Here is a 21541-nt window from a genome sequence, read left to right on the forward strand (position 1 = left end):
ATTGTCAGTGTGACATTAGGTGTCTGCCATGCTAAAGGTATGCAACAGGGGAGGTTTAGATTGGACTTTAGGAAGAATTGCTTCACAGAAATGGTGATTAGACATTGGAATGGGCTGTCCAGGGGTCTGGTGGAGTCGCTGTCCCTGGAGGTGTTTAAGGAAGGACTGGATGTCACACTCAGTGTTCATCGTCCAGTTGACATGGTGGTGTTCGGCCATGGGTTGGACTCAGTGATCTCAGAGGTCTTTTCCAACCTAAGTGCTTCTCTGGTTCTGTGATTCCTCCCATCTAAAGCCAAATCCTTGCTCACTTACCAAGATTTCTAGGAAACTCTGCTCACCCTTGGTTATGTTTAAGGCATGTGGCATCTCCGTGGGGCTCAGTTTGTTTCAGGGACACTGTTGGCACCCCCACAGTGATGGTGACCAGGCATCACATCTGTCTGTGGGGCTGAAGTTTGGGGTGTTTTTTCCTTTGTTTTGTGGTCACATAAGCTGAGGGAGCTGGGGTGGTTCAGCCTGGAGAAGAGGCGGCTTTGGGGAGACCTCACTGTGGCCTTGCAGCGCCTGATGGGGCCTACAAAGAGTGGGGAGAGGGGAATGTCGTACTGGCAGACCGTGACAGGACAAGGGGCAGTGGTTTGGAACTGAAAGCGGGCAGGTTCAGATCAGATATTAGGAATAAATTCTTTATGGTGAGGGTGGTGAGGCACTGGCAGAGGTTGCCCACAGAGGTGTGGACACCCCACCCCTGGCAGTGTTCAAGGCCAGGCTCCATGGTGCTCTGAGCGACCTGCTCTAGTGGAAGGTGTCGCTGCCCACAGCAGGAGCACCGCAACCACATGACTTCCAAGGTCCCCTTCCAACCCAAACCATGCGACCAGAGCTACGGGAAAGCCCGAAACAGGGAGGCGCTCCTGGGCTCGGCCTTTGCCCGCCCCTGGGCGAGCCCGCCGCGGGGCGCCATGGCCACGTGACGGGAACTACACCTCCCGTCGTGCCCCGCGGGCGGGCGTGGCGGGAATAAACTCTCCGCTGATTTGCTGTCCTTCCTGCGGTGCAGCCAATCAGACACGCCGCCGAGGGGGGACGCGCTCCGCGCGCATGAGACGCTGGCGGCGTCCCGGGAGCCATGGAGCGGGAGCGGGAGGAGGTGAGCGGGACGGGGTCGGGGTCGGGGTCGGGGTCGGGGTCGGGGTCGGGGTCGGGGACGGGGACGGGGACGGGGACGGGGACGGGGACGGGGACGGGGACGGGGACGGAGACGGAGACGTCACGGGCACGGGGAGGGGGACGGGGACGGGCTGGCCTGAGGTGATGCTGAAGGCAGCGATGGGTCCGTCTGACCCCGGCGGGCCGCGTCCCTGCTTGCCCCCGTCCTCCCTGAGGAGGCTCCCGCCGGTGCTGCCCTGGTTTGGAAGCCCCGAGGCCTTGTAAAGTGTCCGGAAGAGTCATTCGCGTGTGATGGAAGAGTAACGATCCAAAGGTGCCCACGTTCTAGAGCTGGTGGAAGGTGCACCCCCACACAGGGACCATAAGGCGGTGAAAATGGGGGTTTTTTGAGGAGTTCGGGCCTTTCAGACGTCAGGAATGTTGTCTGAAGACGTGGATCCGCAGGAGAGCAACACTGTGTTTAGGGAACAGCCTGGAAACCTTGGATGTGTTTGGTGTGAAAGCCAGGGAGGATGTGGGGAGTCAGCAGTGAGTGAAGTCTGATCTTCCGTTCATCTGGCTGTATTGATAACCTGGAGCCAGGGATCAGAGGCAATTTAGCACTGGAAACTGATGGACTTGCTGCTGATCTTTTGTTGTTGCCCTCTTGGATAAACATTTGTATCGTGGTGCCTCGCGCAGCTGTTTGAATCTGCCTTTCTGTTCCACTGTTGCCTGTGCTGGTGCTGACTTTTTGCTGTTCCTTCTTAAGTTGCTGACACCTTTTCCCAGCTTCTTTTATGCTTATTTGGAGCCCGGTTCCAGATTCTTCTAGTCTGAGACACAGTCACTGATTTTCTTTGCTCTTCCGTCGGTCACTGCCTCTCAGCTCTGGTGCTGGAACAGCAAGTACGGAGAGCTGGTGAAGGTGTTTAGCTGTGGAGGAATCTGGTTGTAGGCAAAAACTTTAGAACAAACATTCTGCCATCTTGCTGGTGCCGTGCCCGAACCGAGGCCAGCTGTGCACTGTGTGGTTTCCCAAGGATATGAACTGTCTCCAGAGCTGAGTTTGCCCTGCTGACTTCCAGGCTGTGCTGGTCCTGTGAGCTGTGGTGGCCACGTGTGCAGCTTTGTGCTCCTCTCTGGAAGTCTGTGGTGATGTTGTTGATGGTGCCTGCACTGCTGTGCTGGGCAGCTGTGCTTGGAGAAGCGTTGCCTGGAAGGACACAGCATGGCAGTGCAGTTCCCTGTACTTTTTCCATGTTCATCAAGCTATTTCTATCTAGCTGCAGCCCTGTGGCTCCTTCCTCTTGGGAAGCAGAATGCAACCTGTGGAATACCAATACATGGACTTGTTGTCAGGGCAATAGTTTTCCTATTAGGAATTCAGACTCCTGCCTTTTGGCGTTGTTAACAGGGACTCATTGCTCACCCTGAGGCCTCTCCCTGGCCCAAAAGGTCCCACTGCCCCAGCAGCAAAGGCAGGAGTGTTATGGAACTGACATGGCCCTTCTTCGCCACACCCTATGGAGACACAAAAAGTCAGCCCTGAGGCTTAAGTCTTATCACCCCAAAATAAAAACTGTTGTTGACTATAATCACTCAACCTGCCTAAGAAAAAAGGGTCTAAGAAGAGATTGAACATGAACAAAAATGGGGGAAGAAACTTCCACCTTCTCTGGGAGGGCAACCAGTGAGCTCTCCTGTCTCCCCCCACCCCACTGGACATTGTAGGGGTGAGCAACCAATTCTTACTCTGTTTTCCTATGCCTCGCTAATTATACTTTGCTACAACCCACCAGGTATATATCTTGTTTCTACTTGTAGTTTTGTTTTGTTGTTCATTGTTAGCAGTTTTCTTCCTTTAAAATACCAGTTAGTGAGAAGTGGTGATATTCTTCCTTTTGCTTTTGCTTTGGGTTACTGGGTGTGTTTAAATGTGGTGTTAAGCTGTTGTGTTACCGGTTAGTAGTTTTTCTGTTGTTAGTTAAGTTTGTCCTGGGGGTATATGCTGCTGGAGTTGCCTGTTTTGTGCTGGTTTCTTTTGGGGTTTGTTGTCGTCAGTTAAATACAATCCTGCAGCTAAATGTTATCATCGACTGAGCAACCCATATAGGCATTGTCACATACTTGTATTAATAAAAGTTATTTGGGGAGCTGATATAGAGTTCTTTTCTTGCTATTAAGTGTGGTCCTCACAGCAGAGTGGAAGACTCTTCCAGCCTGTGTGCTGCCCAGTGTTGTGTTCATAAGACTTCACTGTTCTGGAACATTTATAGCTAATAAGTTCTTCCTGGCTAAAGTGTGGTCCTTACAGGAAAGTTGAAAGTCTTCCCAGCCTGTGTTCTGTCCAGTGTTAGGCAGGTACTGTTGGGTTCGTAAAGCTTTGATTGTTCTGAGGACACTTAGAACTAATAACTTTATACAGGTGGGACAAGAAATCTTTGCATTTCTGCCCCTCCTTTTCACATGACAGGTGTAAAATGTCAGTTTTGTCTTGCTCTTTTTGCAGCTGGTGCCTGCCTTTTGCCACAAAACTTCGTCTTTGGAGCGAGTGGAGGAGGAAGGCGATGACAATGAGGAGGAGGATGAACTGGACATCTTTGGGGGTTACGACAGCCTCACGTGCTTCAACAGCAGCATGGGCAGTGACAGCAGCTCCTGTCTGGAGGAGTCCAGTGACGATGACATGGCAGGCCAGGAAGCTGGAGAGCTCTCGTCTTCTCCTGTGCACCAGCCATCCACAGGCCGGCTCACAGAAGATGGTGGCTCCGAGCCAGGTGCTGCCTGTTCTACCTAAAACATGTACAGGATGGAGAGAGCAAGGCCTGGGGGCATTGAAGTGTGTATGACTGCAGCTTGGGGATGCTTTGGCAGCAACTTTGGATTCAGACTGCCTTTTCTGTGCTATATGGGGGAGCTGCTGTGGGTGGTGAGGGTTACCCAGTCTCAGCTCCATCCTTGTAGTGCATTGATCCTGCCAAATGCTCATGTTTTTGTACCTTCTCTCAGCTGTGTGTGAAATGTGTGGAATTGTGGGCACCAGGGAAGCCTTCTTCTCCAAGACCAAACGTTTCTGCAGTGTCTCCTGCTCCAGAAGCTACTCCTCAAATTCCAAGAAGGCCAGCATCCTGGCCAGACTGCAGGTGAGCTAAAACCCTTCCATCGTGCTTGCAGGTTTTTGTCCTGCTGGGGAGCTTCAACCACCCCAGGATCTGCTGGAAAAATAGCATGGCAGGCTGTAGGCAGTCCAGGAGACTCCTGGAATGCATGCAGGATAATTTCCTAAGCCATATAATAGACAGCCCTACCACAGGGAACACGATACCAGGTTTGATGGTCACCAGTGTAACTGAGCAAATCACGGATGTCAAGGCTGGAGGCAGCCTGGGCTGCAGTGATCGTGCTCTGGTGTAGTTGGCAATCTTGAGGAATATAGGTCAGGTAAGGAGTAAAGTCAGGCTCCTGAACTTTAGGGAGGCAGAATTCCAGTTCTTCAGGGAGATTGTCAGTGGGATCCCTGGGGAGAATGCCCTCAGGGACAGGGGAGCAGAACAGAGCTGGCAAGTCCAGAGGAGGGCCACCAAGTTGATCAGAGGGATGGAGCACCTCTCCTATGAGGAAAAGGCAGAGAGAGTTGGGATTAGTCAGTTTAGAAAAGAGGGGGCTTCAGGGTCACCTCACTGTGGCCTTCCAGTACCTGAGAGGAACTTACAGGAAGGATGAGGCAAGACTATTTACAAGGGCATGTAGTGACAGGACAAGAGGGAAGGGGTTCAAATTGAAAGACAGTAGGTTTAGTTTAGATATTAGGAAAAAATTCTTTACTGTGAGGGTGGTGAGGCCTGGGGATGTTGTGGATGCCCAGTCCCTGGAGTTGTTCAAAGCCAGGTTGGATGGGGCTCTGAGCAACCTGCTGTAGTGGAAGGTGTCCCTGATCATGGCAGCAGGGTTGAAACTAGATGATCTTCAAGGTCCCCTCCTACCCCAAACCATTCTATGGTTCTCTGATCTTCCCTGGGGATGAAGCAGGATATGCGTGTATGCAAGGATGGGTGGTTGCTCTCTAATTAAAGATCAGACTGACATTCCCTTGTTCTTCCTGCCTGAAGTCCCCAGAGAACACATGCCAGCTGAAAGGTGTTGCTCCCTAAAAGCTGAGGAAGGATACATTGAAACTTTACGCGCTGTTTCTTCTTGTTCCTTTGAGCATTAGTAAATGTAGTAACTTGAAAATTGGCCCAAGGGAGGGACGCATGCCCAGCTGGTCAGTTGCAAAGGGTGGCTTCCTCTCCTGTGCCACTAACGTTCTTAATGTTCCTTCTTTTGTAGGGGAAACCACCCACGAAGAAAGCTAAAGTTCTGCACAAGGCATCCTGGTCGGCTAAGATCGGAGCCTTCCTCCATTCACAGGGCACGGGACAGCTGGCAGATGGGACATTGACAGGTCAGGATGGTGAGTGTAGGTGAGGTGTGAGGAGGTGCAGCTGCTCAGAAATGGGGACACCATGAGGGCTGTAAGCCCTGCGGTCCTCCTCCTCCTCCCCTCTGCTGCACTGCCTTGTACTGATACAATGTGTGTGCACTGCTCTGCCACAGACTGCCAGGACACAGCACATGTCTCTTTTCCTCTCCCTGATGCCTAAATTCCTGCAAAAAACCTCTCAAAACAACATTATTGGAGATAGATGGGTAAATAGCCTTTTATTATGAAAGCTTCCAGGTGCACACCTAAAGTCTGTGCATGCGTGTCTGGCAACGTTACAGTTTTTATAACTTCCAGTAATTTACATATGTGATATCTATAACCAATTTGAGGTACTCATTTTCCCTGGTGCCCACCCTCAGAACTGCCCCTTGGAACCTCTCCAAGGGCTCTGACCTTTCTCTTTTGCATCCTCAAGCTATGTTGCAGGTGCTTCTTCAAAACATCATGTCCTTGACAAAGCATGAGAAAACATGCAGTGATTTGTAAACACCACCTAAAAACGTGTGCAACCCCAGAACCAACCTACATAATTCTAAAAATCTACAAAATACACACTGGAATCCTTAGGCATCATCCCAACCAGTGCTAATGGAGCCCTGGTGGGTTCCTGCCCATCCATTTTTGTAGCTTTATCCTCACTCCTTGTATGACTTGATCTGGAGTGTAAGCTCTGTAGTCCCAGTCTCACAAGGTGCTGACTTCCATGGGCAAAGGAGACTTAAAGGTGTCCTGCTGCTCTCAGCCATTTTCTGTCCCACAGCTTGTGGGAGTTACATTTCCCCTGAGTCACTCACCAGTTAAGCTGAGCAGTAACTGGTCACTGCACTTCTGAAGGAGCAGAAGTTACTGTGTTAGGGAAAAGGTGAGCCCTGGGACATGGTAGCAGCAAGGAGTGATGGAGCAGAGCTGTAGCCTTGGATCAGGATTACCTGTGGGATTAATAACTCAGTGCCTTCACCTTCTGGGGAAGCAAGTGCTGCTGATATGACCCTGCAGTGTTGCTGCTGAGAGGCAAAGCTGTGAAAGGACACACTCTCCTTGGAGTACTTGAGCCCTGGGCTGGCCTTTGGACCCTTTTATTGCCCCTTCTGTTCCCCTGTCCTAAAACCAAGTGACAGTAAAGATTGATTAATAATGTATTTTGCCTCTTGCCGGAGCTGGTGACCGTGCACTCATAGATCTAGTTTCACACCAGGAAAAATGCACTGGAATGCAGAGTGCTGGGGCAAAGTGTTCTAGTGCCTGGAGGCTGCAGGCTGTAGTGCAGAGGTAACTGAGCGCTCTGTGCCTTTGCTGTGATCTCACCTGATTTTCTGCTGTCATGTCTGCTTGTAGCACTCGTCCTGGGCTTTGACTGGGGAAAATACCTGCAGGAGCACGGCTACAAGGCAGCTCCTGTCAGTTGCTTCAAACATGTGAGTTCTGCTTTGCTGTGCATCATAGTGCACAGGGGGCATGTGGTGCATGGACCTCCCCTGTGTGCCTGGGACAGGTGGTGATGAGGGGCCCAGCGGGTGGTTATTGAGCTCCAGGTGATGCAAGGAAAAAAGATGGAGCTTCTCACAGCCAAGAGTGGGAGTCTCACAAAGGGACCAGGAGTATTGGGAGAGGAAGCAAAGGGGTACTTGATAGAAACAGTGCTGGTAGTGATGCCCAGTGGGTTCTGACTTGTGGGGGGATAGTGGGAAGCTCCCAGTTACCTTTGCAGTTTGTATGGGTGAGCAGAGCCCAGAGTGATGTGCAGGGAGGAACACACCTTATGTGAGCCTGGCAGAAGCTGCTCCTCCAGCATGTCTGGTTGTCGTAAGAGTCACTTGTTGTGTTCCCTTTGAGTTGTGGTCTGGGACAATACTGACAGTACTTCCTTTTTCTTGAGGATAGGTCAGGCAGACACAGCAGTTTTATTGAGTGTTATGTATTTTTATACCATAAAGAAATGGCAGCAGCTTCTTTGGGATAATAGGACAGCTGGCAGTGAAATAGTTAAACATTGCTGTGTCATGTTCTGCCTTTTGGAATCCTCAGTGAACATCCCAGTGTGACAGTTGGGACAGTTCAGTTGCATGTCAGGGTGTTAGTAGATGTAGGAGGAGTAAGGCATGGAAGCCTGTGCCAAAGGTGAAAGTGTAGCTGCCTAAGACATGCCTCTGACAGCAACAAGGAGGGCCTGAACCCTGCTCTGATTGTCCACATCCCTCTTCCAATGTGGTTGCCTTGATCTTTCAGGTGCCACTCTTCGATCAGTGGGATGACGTGATGAAAGGTATGAAAGTGGAAGTGCTGAACAGTGATGCTGTGCTCCCCAGCCGTGTGTACTGGATTGCATCCGTCATCCAGGTCGTAGGTATGTCCCTGATGTAATTCCTGACTGCTGGGGATGGCTCACCTCTGAGGGAAGCTTTAGAGAGCTGAGTGTAGCTGGTCAAGCAAAACAGAAGCTCTTTGGAGCTCTAAAACTGCTGAGAGATTTTGGGACAGAAAACACCACAGTGCAGGAGTGAGAGAAAACCAGCATGTGCTTTCTCTTTTGGTTGCTGGGCAATTTGCAGGAATAGTTCTGCCTCCAGAATGTCTGGAGAAGCTCTGAGAACTCATACAGAGCTCTGAAGGCCATGCTATTGGCACTAAGCCTGTGGTGCCAAATTCTGGGCCTCTAATGCCTTTGTCTGGTTGTTTGCTCTGTCCTGGCAGGATACAGAGCCCTTCTGCGATATGAGGGCTTTGAGAACGATGCTGGCCATGACTTCTGGTGCAATTTGGGCACAGTGGATATTCACCCCATTGGCTGGTGTGCCATCAACTGCAAAATCCTGGTACCACCACAAAGTGAGTGTGGGGCAAGAGGGGTTGGGACATACCTGGCAATGGAGGAGCCTTGTTTTATGCCTAGACAGGGAGACAGGTACTCCGACTGTATGTAGGACTACAGCTCCATTTGTCCTTTGAGTTACAAGCAACAGTGTGGTTTCTGGGAAGCTGGAGACTGCTTGGACTGCTTCCTCTGCATCTCCCAGTGGTCAACCCTGGGAATGCTGGATGCAGAGCTGATGTCAGACCTGTGGAGACTAATGCAGGTGGCAGTCCTCCTTCTACCCTACATGGTGGCTGGACTTAACCTTGGGGGAATCCTGGACAGTGTCTCTGAGAAGCACAGTGGCTTCAGTCCCTGCTCAGCTAGAGACAGATGCCAGTTTAGCAGATTTCTGGCAAGCTGAGGTTTGCTTTGGATGCCTCACGTGTTTTTGCTCTATTACCACTTCCTCATCTAGATCAGTGGAGTTGAGTATCTGCTTGGCCCAGTTCATTCTGTAACAGTGATCCCTTGCAGCCTCTTGTGAGGGCAAGCTGGCAGAATGAGAGTACAGAATCTGAATGTGAATAAGGCCTTTTAATGCAAATGGACTCTTAAAAAGATGAAAACATGTAGTGTGGTGCTGTACTTACTTTGATCATAAAGATGTGCTTTTTCCCTGTGCATATGTAGCTATCCATGCCAAGTACACTGACTGGAGAAGTTACCTCATGAAAAAACTGGTGGGAGCCAGGACCATCCCAGTGGATTTCCACATGAAGGTAAACATGGGAGGCTGTCATTTTGCATGGGGAAATGAAGCTGAAGCCAAGAGATGTGTACTCAGCATGTCTCTCCTGGTTCTGATCTGTGAAACTTCTGAGTGCCTTGAAACCTGGGCAGGTCAGGGGCAGTGAGTGCTTCCCCATGCTCCTAAGATACCTGTCCTGATGCTGTGGGTAATGGCGCAGCCTCCATGCCCTGTCAGCACACCAGTTACTCCTTTGGGTCATAGGTGGGCTTTAAAAGCTGTTGTCATGTAGTCTGCTGTGAAATACTGCAGACGAGGTTTGTTATTTTTCTGAAGGGATAGGCTGGTGGAGCTCCAACCTGGCCTTTCCCTGCCCTGTTTCAGTGCAGGAAATAGTTCTGAGAGTCAAAAACCTTTGCCTTCAGTGCTGGTAACACAGCAGCCTGCAGAGAGGCAGGGAGACAGAGACTCCCTCCAAGTGCCATGGCCTTGGCAGTTTTTCTGGCTCTCATGATTGTTTTCTTGTAGCCTGCACTGAGATTGGACTAGGGCGGGGGCTGTTATGAGGCCACATGACAAGAGACACTTAGAGTGTGTGTGCCCAACCACTCTGTCATGTCTTGGGCTGGCAGCACCGTGTCCCCCTGATGAACCCACTCCTATGCATCCCTTCCCAGTCAGCTTGGCACAGTGCTGGGGTTTGGCCAGCATGTCTGTGGGGAAAGCTGTGCTCTGAAGTGTTTGGAGAAGGAAAACACCAAATGAGATTGGTCTCACCCCCTCTGTTGGTTGTTGCCAGATGGCGGAGAGCATGAAGTACCCGTTCCGACAGGGCATGCGGGTCGAGGTGGTGGATAAGAACCATGTGTCCCAGACACGCATGGCAGTGGTGGACACAGTGATTGGGGGCAGACTGAGACTCCTCTATGAGGATGGTGACAGCGATGATGACTTCTGGTGCCACATGTGGAGTCCCCTCATCCATCCTGTGGGCTGGTCACGGAGAGTGGGCCATGACATAAAGAAGTCAGGTAAGGATCGGGCCACTGCAAGCATCTTCTGGTTTGCTGTCAACTGCCCAGACTCTGCTGCTGACACCAGTCTGGGCATGCTGTGAGTCAGACAGTTGCCTTAGGACCTGACAGATGTAGTCTGCTTAGTTTTGGGTCTGCTGCTTTTCCCCTGGACAGATAAAAGCCCTGTGATCTGCTACCACAGGTCCAGACAGGAGACTGGAGGTTTTCTCCCCCAAGTGGGTAGTCTGTCCCCTAAGTGTGAGAATGCAGACTTTGCAACATCACAGATGTTTATAGTCTTTTTGAGGAAATTCATGCTGGCTTCTGTGACACTGTATGCCATCAGGTTGTATTTTCCTGGACTTTGCTAAGAGGAATTGTTGATCAGCTTAGACTGGCAGACAAAAGCAAGACGGGCTCTGCTGATGCTTTTGATTGTGTCTCTTCCTTGCTGCCTCTCCCTGGTGATTGCAGCTGCTTGTAGAGGTGTTACCAGTAGTGCTCAGGAAGCTGAGCCATCTTCCTTTTGAGCAAGCCTGTTTTATGAGAAGTTACAGAGGGACTGTTCTATTCTTTTTATTACATGGTCTCTTACTGAGGGCATTAATAGCGGCTAAGCTCTCACTAGGAAATTAATAACCAGTATGTTTTCCTTACTGCAGTTGCTGCAGGTTTTTTACCTGTCTTTGTTTCTTCCGTTCGTCACAGAAGAAAAGCGCAATGACATGGCAAACCATCCCACCTTCCGGAAGATTTACTGTGATGCTGTCCCCTATCTGTTTAAGAAGGTAGGACAAGTCTGCCTTTCTGTGTGGGTCACAGCAAAGGAAAGGGGGATACCACTTCCTTCCTTGGGTGTACATACTGCCACGTGGGTTGTTGAGGGTGGCTCATTTGTCTCATACAGCTAAGGGCAGTAAGGTATTTGGGGTGTCAAGGCTGTGGTTGGGCAGGGGCAGGTTAAAATAGAAGGTTGGAAGAACTAAAAGACAACAGATTGAGGAACTCTGTTGAAGGGCAAGTAGTTGCTTGGAGCTTTAAATTGAAGGTGGAAGATGATTGCATGGAAGAGACCAGTTCTGACAAAGCTGGATCATGTTTGTAAGGCCTGAGATGGGAAGGGGGCTTGCTTTGCTGTGGAGCAGCAGCTGAGTGCTGGGCCTGGCTCTCTGACTGACCAGAGCCTTGGCAGGAGGTTGCTGACACATTGTAGGTTTGGCTGCCTCTTTGTATTTCTTGTAATATTTTTTCCTTCCCTCCCCAACTTGAGTTGAGCCAAATGAAGAAGTTCTAATGCTGTTTGCACTTGCTGTGCTTGGTATCAGGATAGGACTGTCCTATACCCCTGACAGCACATGGTACACCAGAGTCTTCCTTAGGTACGAGCTGTCTATTCTGAAGGTGGATGGTTTGAGGAAGGCATGAAACTGGAAGCCATTGACCCCCTGAATCTGGGCAACATTTGTGTGGCCACTGTTTGCAAGGTAAGTTCAGTGGGTATTAAGTGGGGGGGGTCTACTGTGTTTATCTGAGATAATCCAGCTTCTCCTGAGGTCTTTTCCAATGAATATTTTGCATGAGGGAGAGGAGAGGGCTGTCAAGAGAGGTAGACAGCTGGTGTGTGGAGGGAGCTGGGGTGTTCTCAAAGGTCTGAGAAGCTGATTAAGACCAGCAGTTGTTCATGTATGCCCTAGTGGGCAGCATGAAGATGAGCATGCTTGGTCTGCATGCCAGCTGCCCAGTGTGTGTGACTGGCAGCCACCCGTTTTCCACCCTTGGGCATGCAGTCAGGAAGATTTGCTTTCTGTTTCTGAGAGTGCCTAAAGAGAGGCTTCTGTGGGAAGGAGAAGGCAGGAGTTGTGAGGTGACCTCTGTGTGGGGAATGGTGTGTTTCTGTACAGATGGTATTCACTGGTGTAGGAAGCTGAGGATGGACATGTCTCCTTCAGTCTCACTTGATGAGATGGTAGTAAGCTCTACTCTTGTGTTAGTGTGGGGGAAGTAAATCAGTTGTCCAGGTTTCCTCAGTGAGGTGCGTTGTATGTCCTAAGGTCTAGCTTTGACTTGGGCTTTTCCTGCTTTCTCAAGAAGGTTTTTGCCATTGTAAAATCCAAGCAGAGGATATTGACACTTGGAGTTTGGAAGCAGATGGTAGGAGAGCTCTTTGTCTGTAAAGTGTTTCCTTCAGCCATTACTTGGAAACAGAAGAGGTTGGGGCAAGCATGCCTATTACATTTGACAAACACCAATTACCAGTGAGTGACAGGATGGCAAAAGTCTCATTGCTGTAGGAAGTGTCAAATCCAAGAGTGGTGTCCTTCCCTTCTGCCCAGTAACAAATTCATGATATGGCTGTACAGGGTTTCTGGGCTGCCGGTTAAGTTTTTCTGTGGGAGAACAGAGCTCCTGACCATTTATGGCTTTTCACATAGTCCTTTTACAGGGCTATTAGTGTTGGTCCCAGTCCTTCAGAAACTGCTGCTTTGGAGATCTTTGGAGACTAATGTCTCAGGAGAAGCTACTGTCTGCCCTGAAGCGTATAACATGGCATTTTACTGTCTAGTGGCAATTGCAATCGATCTGTAGGGGTTCTTGGGAGAATCCTTTGGGAAGAGGGGCTTTAGAGCAAGCAAAATTCTGCACTGATGCCCTTTACTCCCATCTCAGGTCCTCCTGGATGGGTATCTCATGATCAGCATTGATGGGGCCACGTCTGCCGATGGCTCTGATCGGTTCTGCTATCACGCCTCCTCACACGCCATCTTCCCTGTCAACTTCTGTAAGAGGAACAACATCGACCTAACCCCTCCAAAAGGTGAGATTTGGACTCTGCCCTGTGCTACAAACCTGCATGCAGAACCTGCTGGGAGATACTTTTTTGAGAGAGGTCATGTTCAGGTGAATCAAGACCGCAAGGTCCCAGTCTGCTTCTTTTTCAGGGAGATAGGGCTAGTTCAGAGAGCCAGACCACTTGAGCTCTGCCCATATACCAAGTCTTGGTTAGCTCCTAGCCAATCAGTGGGAGAGATGTAGGATCTCCAGACTAAACAAGGTTTAAAGGACAAGGAGACTGGGAAGGGATGAGTATAGTCATCGCTGCATGAGTCAGTCCTTCAGTGTCAGGAATCATCTCTATTCTCTCTATGAATGAATCTGAGACTAGTATTTCTGCAAACTCCTAAGCAGCAGTCACCTTAGGAGTGTTTTTGTTGCCTCATCTAGCTATACCCAAAAAGGCCTGCTCTGAATGTCTGTGTTGCAGCACTTCTGTGCAGTGTTGTTCTGTCTTCCTTTGTTCATGCTGGTAGGAGAAATACTGATCTTAGTGGTGTTTTGAACATATTTCTTCCTACCTGCTGCTGCTTCTCACCTTTTTCTGTGGTCTGGATCTATGGCTAACATGGATATTCAGAACTACAGCTTGGACTTTTCTGCATTTGCCCACTCAAGAGCGGTGCTGGACTCCATGAATCTGTGCTCTAGGTTTATGTCTGGGATCAGGCTGTACGTGGTGGTTCATGAAACTGCTTAGCAACCAGTTGCTATGCCCCCTTCCTGCCTATTCTGCCTTTTCCCCCAGCTCGTCTACCCAGTGACTGCTTTTTTACCTCTTAGCATTTATTCTGCTGCAGGGCAAGACACAAAGACCTTCAGCTGGGAAAGTTACCTGGAAGAGACTAAATCGAGACCTGCTCCATCACGGCTATTCAACACAGTGAGTGCTGCCAGGAAGAAGAGATTTGTAAGAATGCTTGAAGGCAGCAAGGAGGAGCACAAGAGCTCCGCCTGCCACAGAATCACTGAGGTGGAAAGGACCTCTTGTCCAACACCCCTGCTACAGCAGGGTCACCTGTAGCAGGTTGCTCAGGACCATGTCCAGATGACTTTTGGTTATCTGCATGGATGAAGATTCCACAACCTCTCTGGGCAACCTATGCCAGTGCTCAGTTGCCCTCAGAGTAAAAGTCTCCTGATGTTCAGAGGGAACCTCCTGTCTTTCAGTTTGTGCCTATTGACTCTGGTCCTAGCACTGGGCACCACTGAGAGGAGTATGGCTCCATCTTTGCACCCTCAGATCAGACTTTTATATTCTCTTCTCCAGGCTGTACACTCACAACTCTCAGCCTTTGCTCATACAAAAGGTGTTTCAGTTCCCTCATCATCTTCCTGGTCCCTTGCTGGACTCCAGTGTGTCCACATCCCTCTTGTACTGGGGAACCCAGAGCTGGAGCCACCCCTCCAGGTGTGGCCTGCTCAGTGCTGAGCAGAGGGGATCACCTCCATTGATCTGCTGGAAACATTCTCATAATACAGCCTAGGTTACCATTAGCAGCCTTTGTCCCAAGCACACATTGCTGGCTCATGTTAAAGTTGGTGTCCCTGGGATTCCCAGGCCCTTTTCCGCTAAGCTGCTCTCCAATCAGTCTGCCCCCAGTATGTGCTGGTGCCTGCTTTTTCCTCCACAAGTGCAGGACTTTACCATTTCTCCAGCTTGTCCAGGTGCCTCTGGATGGCAGTACAATCCACTAGTATATTTGTTCTCTTCTCCCAGTTTTCTATCACAAGCAAACTTGCTTCATTTGACATGCTACTCTGTCATGTCGTCCAGATAATTAATGAGGATGTTGAACTGGAATTAGATCTAGTACTGACCCCTGGGGTACACCACTAATTACTGGCCGCCAACTAGACTTCATGCCACTAATAATCATCCTCTGGGCCCAGCCACTCAGCCAGTTTTCAATCTCTCTCTCAATCTATCTGTCTCCTCACCCAGCCTGTATACTTCAGTCATCTTTTCTATGAGGATCTTATGCAGACAGTGTCAAAAGCCATCCTGAAGTCAGGATAGACAATACCCAATGTCGCTATTGAGCTGCAATTTGCTGCCAGTCAGCACTTCTAAGGAGAGCTCAAGGCCTAGGAGTATGTGCCCTCTAAGTGAAGGCCCTGTTTTGCTGGTTGGGACATCAGTGTCCTGCGTTTGTGGATGTAATGGTATCTTCATCCTTCTGAGTGTCACCTGTGATTCTCCAGTGTTTTTGGGAGCTCCAGGCTCCCGGTGGGTTCTGCAGCACTTGCTGCCTATGGGTGTGTGGCTGGTACGTTGGGTGGAGGGTGGGGGCTGCTTTACATCACCAAAAGTGCTGCAGAACCTGGGCCTGTGCTGAGTTCTCTGATTTCCCAGGGGTATGGTAGGTGATGGGTTTGATCATGTGTCCCCTAACTGCTGCCTGCTGCTTCCCTCAGGTCAGGATCTTACTTGTAAAAGCTGGGCTGAGATCAGCTTAAGGACGTAGCTGGCCTTGGATCTGGTTTTGGATCTGTGTGCTTGTTCTCTCTCTGCTTGCTTTAGGTTGGAGGCTAGCCTGTTCTAGGGTGTTGGTGGCCAGACACAGGTTTGGACTGAGTAAAATAGCCCTGCATTTTCTTTTTTCATATTTTATGAACTCAGGACTGTCCAAACCATGGCTTCAAGGCAGGCATGAAGGTCGAGGCAGTGGACCTGATGGAGCCCCGGCTCATCTGCGTGGCCACAGTGAAGCGCGTGGTCCAGCGTCTCCTTAGCATCCATTTTGATGGCTGGGACAACGAGTATGACCAATGGGTGGACTGCGAGTCTCCTGACATTTATCCTGTGGGGTGGTGTGAGCTGACAGGCTACCAGCTTCAACCACCTGTTGTTCCAGGTGAGTGAAGATTTTACTGTAGTTTTTAATGCTAAAGACAAAGGTTTCCTTCCTCCTTCTCTATAAGTGGCTCTTCTGTTTTTTTGAGCCTTGTAGGGAGGAGTATATGGCCTCCTTCATTTGCACTGCTACCATAAATCTTCCTCTGCTGCCACGTTCTAGCAGCTGGCAGAGGGAAAAGTCTGATGGGGAGAAAACAGACTGGGATTTGAGGTTGGCTCCGTTTTCCCTCTATTGCCCCACCTGCACACCAAGAGAATGAATTGTTCATGATGTAGCTGGGTAGAGTTCCAGGTGGTCCTATCCCTGCACAGCTCCTTTTTTACAAAACATATCTATATACCCTTAGCCAGATAGTGGGGGGAGCTTGGCCCATGCTCCCTTTCCTCATCAACTCTCTGACTCTGTCTGTAAAAGGTAAGAGCGTCAGCTTGAGAGTTTATTCCTTCCCTTGTCACAGGGAGGCCACTGCCTCACCTTTGCAGATGTTTTCCTTCTTGTCCCAAACTATGAATCTTGTTTCTTTACTGCCCTTGCCAAGTCTGTACTGGGCCTCTCTCCCCTGTACTGCCCCAGCCTGCCGCCCTGGGCCCTCCCCTGGAAGCACAGGCAGCAACTGCGCTAAAGCCTTGCTTTCCTCTCAGCTGGTTGTCTTGGGAAGAGGGCTTTGGCTTGGGGGGACGGGTATATCTTGTTTCTCGCTTTTGTCACTTCATCCCAGTTACCTACTGGTTATGGGACTTGGCTTTCGTTTCCCTCTCGTCTCCATGACAGAGCCCACAACTCCAGTGAAGGCCAAGGAGGTGCCCAAGAAGAAGAAGAAACCCTATGGAAAGAAGAGTGAGTGATGTTCAATTAGTGCCCTCCCGCTCGCTCGCAGGCTGGGCCCAGTTAGAGGAACCCTGTCCATGTCCCATCAGAGCAGGAGAGAGAGGCCTTGTCTTGCTGTGAATGCCCTCAGTCAGCTGTGGGTTTGCCAACACAACTTCATCCTTCTTACCTGCCCTGTTACCTAAAGAGCAGAGAGCTGTGTGTGGGAAGGATCTGTTTTGCAGTCTCTTCTGTTGACTGAGGTATATATGGCACTTGCTTCCAGGTGTGAGGTTGTGCTGCTTTCCCTGCTGTGTCCATGGTCAAAGGGAGATGTTTGCTGCAGGTGGAGGGTACCTGGAGAGCAACTCTGCCTGTTTTGTGCTGAGGGAAAAAAGGCCTTAAGATGGCTGAAGAGGCCAATAGTGGGACTGGACCATTTTATTGTTTCATCTTGTCATGTTGTTGTCATTGTTGCAGTAGCTGTGGCAAGTCATGTAGACAGACAAGAAATTGCTTCCTGGGGTTGGAGGGGAAAGGACATCTAAAGAATATAAAGACATTCAACCTAAATAAAAAGGTCAGCTAAAAATGAGAACATTATGGTTACAGTATCCATGTCTAGCAACCAACATGCTCATTGCCTAGGACTAGAGCCAGACAGGTAAGCAAAAGTGACTCCACACTGATTCCAACAGGACCTGCTCCTTGGAAGTTAAGCACATGCTGAAGTGCCTTGCCTTTAATGAAGGAGAACACGAAGGAGCATATTTTGAGATGATGACTATAGAATTTTTCTCCACTAAGTAATTTCTGTTGCTTAACCAGATGGCAGATAATTACCACGTAGCTTTCTGTTCTGGTGCTGGTCCCTGGCCTGTGGTTTCTCAGTGGAGCAGGGTTGCTGATTTTGCAAGAGAAAAGAAACACTTTTCCCCATACTCTGTTATCTCTTTATTAAGGAAAAAAGTTGGCTGCCAAAGCCCGCATCGTCAAGCAGACTGCCAAGAAGCCTTCCACCTCGAATACAAAACGAGAAGCAAAAGCTGCCAGACAGGCTTTGCCAGAGCCAGCACCTGATGAGAGTAAGGGAGTGACTTTCTCTACCCAGCAGCCACATCCCATTCTCCTGTGTACACCCTGCATGCCACCAACCCTCCCAAGACCTCTTGGCTGTTAAGTCATGAGTGCCCTCAGGCAGGGAAAGGCAGCAGCATGTCAAACATCCTTCCTACTCCTCCAGAGACAGAGTGGAAGGAAGGGTTTGCTTGCTTTCCCTGGGAAGGTTTAGTTGCACCAGTACAGCTCGATACCTTGATACTGCTGCTGCCTGCTGAGAGCCTGGCTGCCTTGCTGAGCAGGCTGGCTCTGCAAGGTTAGGTGGGGAGGAGAGACAAGGTGGATATGTCAGAACTGACTGTTGCATCCCAATCCTTTGCAGCCTTTGAACACAGCCCATAGTGCTGTGGTGACCAGAAGAGCACATAGGTCACCTGCCAACCCTGTTGGGTGTGGGGGAGGAGAGTGGATGAGGTGCCTTGTGCACGTGGGGGTGGAGCCCCTCTGGTTCACTGAAGTTTAACTTCTCCTGTGTGAACTGAGGCAGGTAGAAAATGAACCACACTTGCTTTTCATCCCTTAGGAGAAGTTGTTCTTAGGAGCCAGCAGCTGAACGCTGCCAGGGTTTAGTCCCGTCCTCAGTGGTGCTGTGACCAGGAATAGATTTGCACTGGCATGACAAAGGTGCCTGTGGTGAGGGACCCTGAAGAAGCAGGCTTGAAAATCTGGAGCATTTTGAGTATCTACCTGAATAGAGCTGGTTTAGAGGTGCTGCATGTAGTGCAAGGCAGCATGGGTTGATTTTACTTATCTTTCCCTCTCTCTTTCTGTCTCTTGCTAGTTATTGCCGTGCAGGTGAAAGAAGAAACCATTGACCCCTCAGATGCAGAGTTTGGAGGCACAGGGCTTCCTGTTCCCATCAGCAGCATAAAGCAGGAGGACACGGATTGATTCTGGAGCATCCCCCAGCTGCCCACAGCAGCTTTACCTTGTGGCCCTCTGTGGAAGGTCCTGGCAAAGGGAAGCAGAAGACTAAAAGGCCTTCCTTTTTTTAAAGCAGACCGCCCTGCAGCATCACAACTCTGTTTTCCTGACGTGCAAGAAAATTTCGCCTAGACTTGTGATGTTAAACTCTGGGAAACAGCAGAAAGGCTGCAAGCACACTGAGGAGAATGACCAGAGTGGCTGCTGGGACTGTGTGTGCCTGACTTTGAAGGCACCTTTTGAAGCAGGAGTTCACAACAGGCAAAGAAGCTGCCAGAGCACAGAGGGACAGTTTGGGTTCTTGACTGGGGCTGGAGGGGACAAGCTGTAGACTGAGGTGATATGTGCAGGCCACATGTGTCAGGAAAGGGGCTGCCCTCACAAGACATTGCCAGGCCTGGTCCAGCCTCTCATCCACCAGCATCCCCAAGTCCTCCTCTCCAGGGCTGCTCTCCATCTGTCCATCCTGCACCCTGTGTTGACACTGGGTGTTTCCCCAGCCCAGGTGGGCCCATTTCCGAGCTTATCCAGGTCCCTCTGGATGCCGTCCTGTCCTTCAGGTGTGTCAGCTGCCCTGCCCAGCTTGGTGGTGTCTGCAAAGCTGCTGAGGGTGCACTTGGTCCCTCTGTCTGGGTCACTAATGAGGACATTAAATAACAACGGTCCCAATACGGACCACTGAGGGAAACCACTGGTCACTGATGCCCACTGGGACCCTGAGCCATTGACCACAACTCTCTCGATGTGATCATCCAACCAATTCCTTATTCACCTGACAGTCCACCCATCTAATCCATCCCTAGCCAATTTGGAGAGAAGGGTGTTGTGGGGGACCGTGTCAAAGGCTTTGCCAAAGTCCAGATAAATGATACCTTTAGTCCTTCCCTTCTCCACTGATGTAGTCACTCCATCATAGAAAGCCACTAGGTTGGTCAGGCAGGATTTTCCCTTGTGGAGCTGTGCTGGCTGTCCCAAGTCACCTCCTTGTCCTCCATGTGCCATAGCATGACTTCCAGGAAGATCTGTTCCATGGTCTTCCCAGTCACAGAAGGGAGACTGACAGGTGCTTCCATACTACTTTCCAGCAGCTGTCCACATGGTAGAAGTACCACTACAGCAGGACACAATGCCTCCTGTAGCTGGAGCAAGAAGGCTTTGTCATTCAACTACTCTTGGTCAGACAGCCTGTAGTAGACTCTGACCACAAGATTCCCCTTGTTCTCTTGGTCTCCAGTTTTTACGCGCAGTCTTCCAACATGCTCATGGCTGTTCTTCAGAGACAGCTCTTCACAGTCAGTCCACCTCTTGATGTAGAGGGCAGTCCCTCCATTTCTTCCTTCCTGTCTCTTCTGAACAGCCTGTAGTCATCGCTACTCATGCTCCAGGCACAGGATTTGTTCCACCAAGTTTCAGTAATGGCAACACGATCTTAACTTTCCAGTAACACGGTTCCAGCTCCTCCTGTTTGTTGCCCATGCTGTGTACTTTGGTGTAAAGGCACCTCAGCTGGACTGTTGGCCGTGTCACCTTCCTAGAGGAAAGACCCTTAATTCCTTTGAGGTGTGTCCCTGGTATCTCCTTGTTGGCTTCTGTTATCTCAGGAGATCCTGGCTCACTTTTGTAAGACTGCAGGTGTGCTTCTTTGTGTCTAGTACCTCTTGGCCTCATTGGCACCCTCTCCCTCTTAACTTTTTCATACCCTCCCCCAAAATGCCAGGCATAAGCCTGGTATCACCCCCTCCCTGCTCACATGTAGTTTAATCAAGCAACTGAGTTCCCTAGAAAGGGTGTAAGAGGAGTGACCACAACCATGAACACTCTCAGTGTGGTTAGCCCTTCAATCCTCGACTTGAGGGGCAGCCCTGGAACATCTTTCACTGTACTGGTTGGTATGACCTACCTCCCAGGAGAAAGCAATGGCACTTTGAACCCCACCCCCCCCAACTCCAAGTCCTGTCGTTTAAAGCCTGCCTCCCCAGGCTGGCCAGCCTGCTGCCAAAGATTCTCTTGCCCTTTTGAGACAGGGGGATCTTATCCCTTCCTAACGGGCTGCAATCATTAAAGCACATCCCATTATGATAAAAGCCAAAACCTCAATGGCACCATTAATCTACACTCTGTTATCATTCCTTGCTTTTGAGCCCAGAACTGCAGAGGACTTGTAACATGATTTGAATTTTTCACTTTTTTAACAGTCCTATTGTAAATTTGATCTACAATTTGTACCCTAAAAAAACCCTGTGAATTAAACTTGAGGAAGAGGCCAAAGGCTTGTGCATTGCTTTCCGGGTCACTGAAACAGCAGAGCTAGCCAAAATGGGGAGAAGAGGGCTGTGAGAGGGTAGAGATAATTAAACAGTGTTTGGATTTGGGTTGAGGGGAGCGTTGGAGCATGCAGTAGGGGTTTTCTGTGCACTCACTGCTGTCTACTTGCCAGTTCTGTGTCAGAGTTGAGTATCACAAGAGTGCATTACATAACTGAAGGTGGGGAATGCCTTTTCCTATTTTAGGGCAAAACTGTAACATTTTTCTCTTTCCCCAGACTGGACATCGATGTTCAGGACAGAAATCAGAAATGAAAAACAGCTTTAAATTTGTTGCAGGTTCCTGTAAGCCTTCTGCAGGTAAGGAGGTGCCACTGCAGGGCCAGCTGGCTGCAGAGCAGGTGGCTGGGCACACCCTACAGGGAAATGGTGACTGCCTGGGTCATGCTCTCCTCAAGCTTCCAGGCAAGAGCTTGAGATGCCACAATAGCTTTCCCTTTGCACATGACCAAAAAAATAACGTTGGCAAGTTAAC

General features: G+C 50.0%; 1 protein-coding gene across 4 annotated transcripts; it reads left to right on the forward strand.

The window, feature by feature from the left end:
* Positions 1-1074: 1074 nt before the first annotated feature.
* Positions 1075-21029, forward strand: L3MBTL2 (L3MBTL histone methyl-lysine binding protein 2). 4 transcript variants are annotated; one of them, XM_071551843.1, is made up of 17 exons: positions 1075-1153; positions 3665-3932; positions 4165-4298; positions 5485-5608; positions 6977-7056; positions 7868-7985; positions 8333-8467; positions 9126-9214; positions 9983-10214; positions 10908-10987; positions 11579-11683; positions 12867-13014; positions 13832-13914; positions 15655-15889; positions 16664-16729; positions 17662-17784; positions 18600-21029. In XM_071551843.1, exons 1-17 carry the CDS (start codon positions 1133-1135, stop codon positions 18707-18709), a joined length of 2151 nt encoding a protein of 716 aa, XP_071407944.1. In that variant the 5' UTR covers positions 1075-1132; the 3' UTR covers positions 18710-21029. The 4 variants fall into 4 exon arrangements, with proteins under 4 accessions (XP_071407944.1, XP_071407945.1, XP_071407946.1 ...); XM_071551844.1 differs by having other exon boundaries at positions 10911-10987; XM_071551845.1 differs by having other exon boundaries at positions 5485-5599.
* Positions 21030-21541: the final 512 nt, after the last annotated feature.

Source organism: Pithys albifrons, chromosome 3 (genome assembly GCF_047495875.1).
Source record: "Pithys albifrons albifrons isolate INPA30051 chromosome 3, PitAlb_v1, whole genome shotgun sequence".
NCBI lineage: Eukaryota > Metazoa > Chordata > Aves > Passeriformes > Thamnophilidae > Pithys > Pithys albifrons.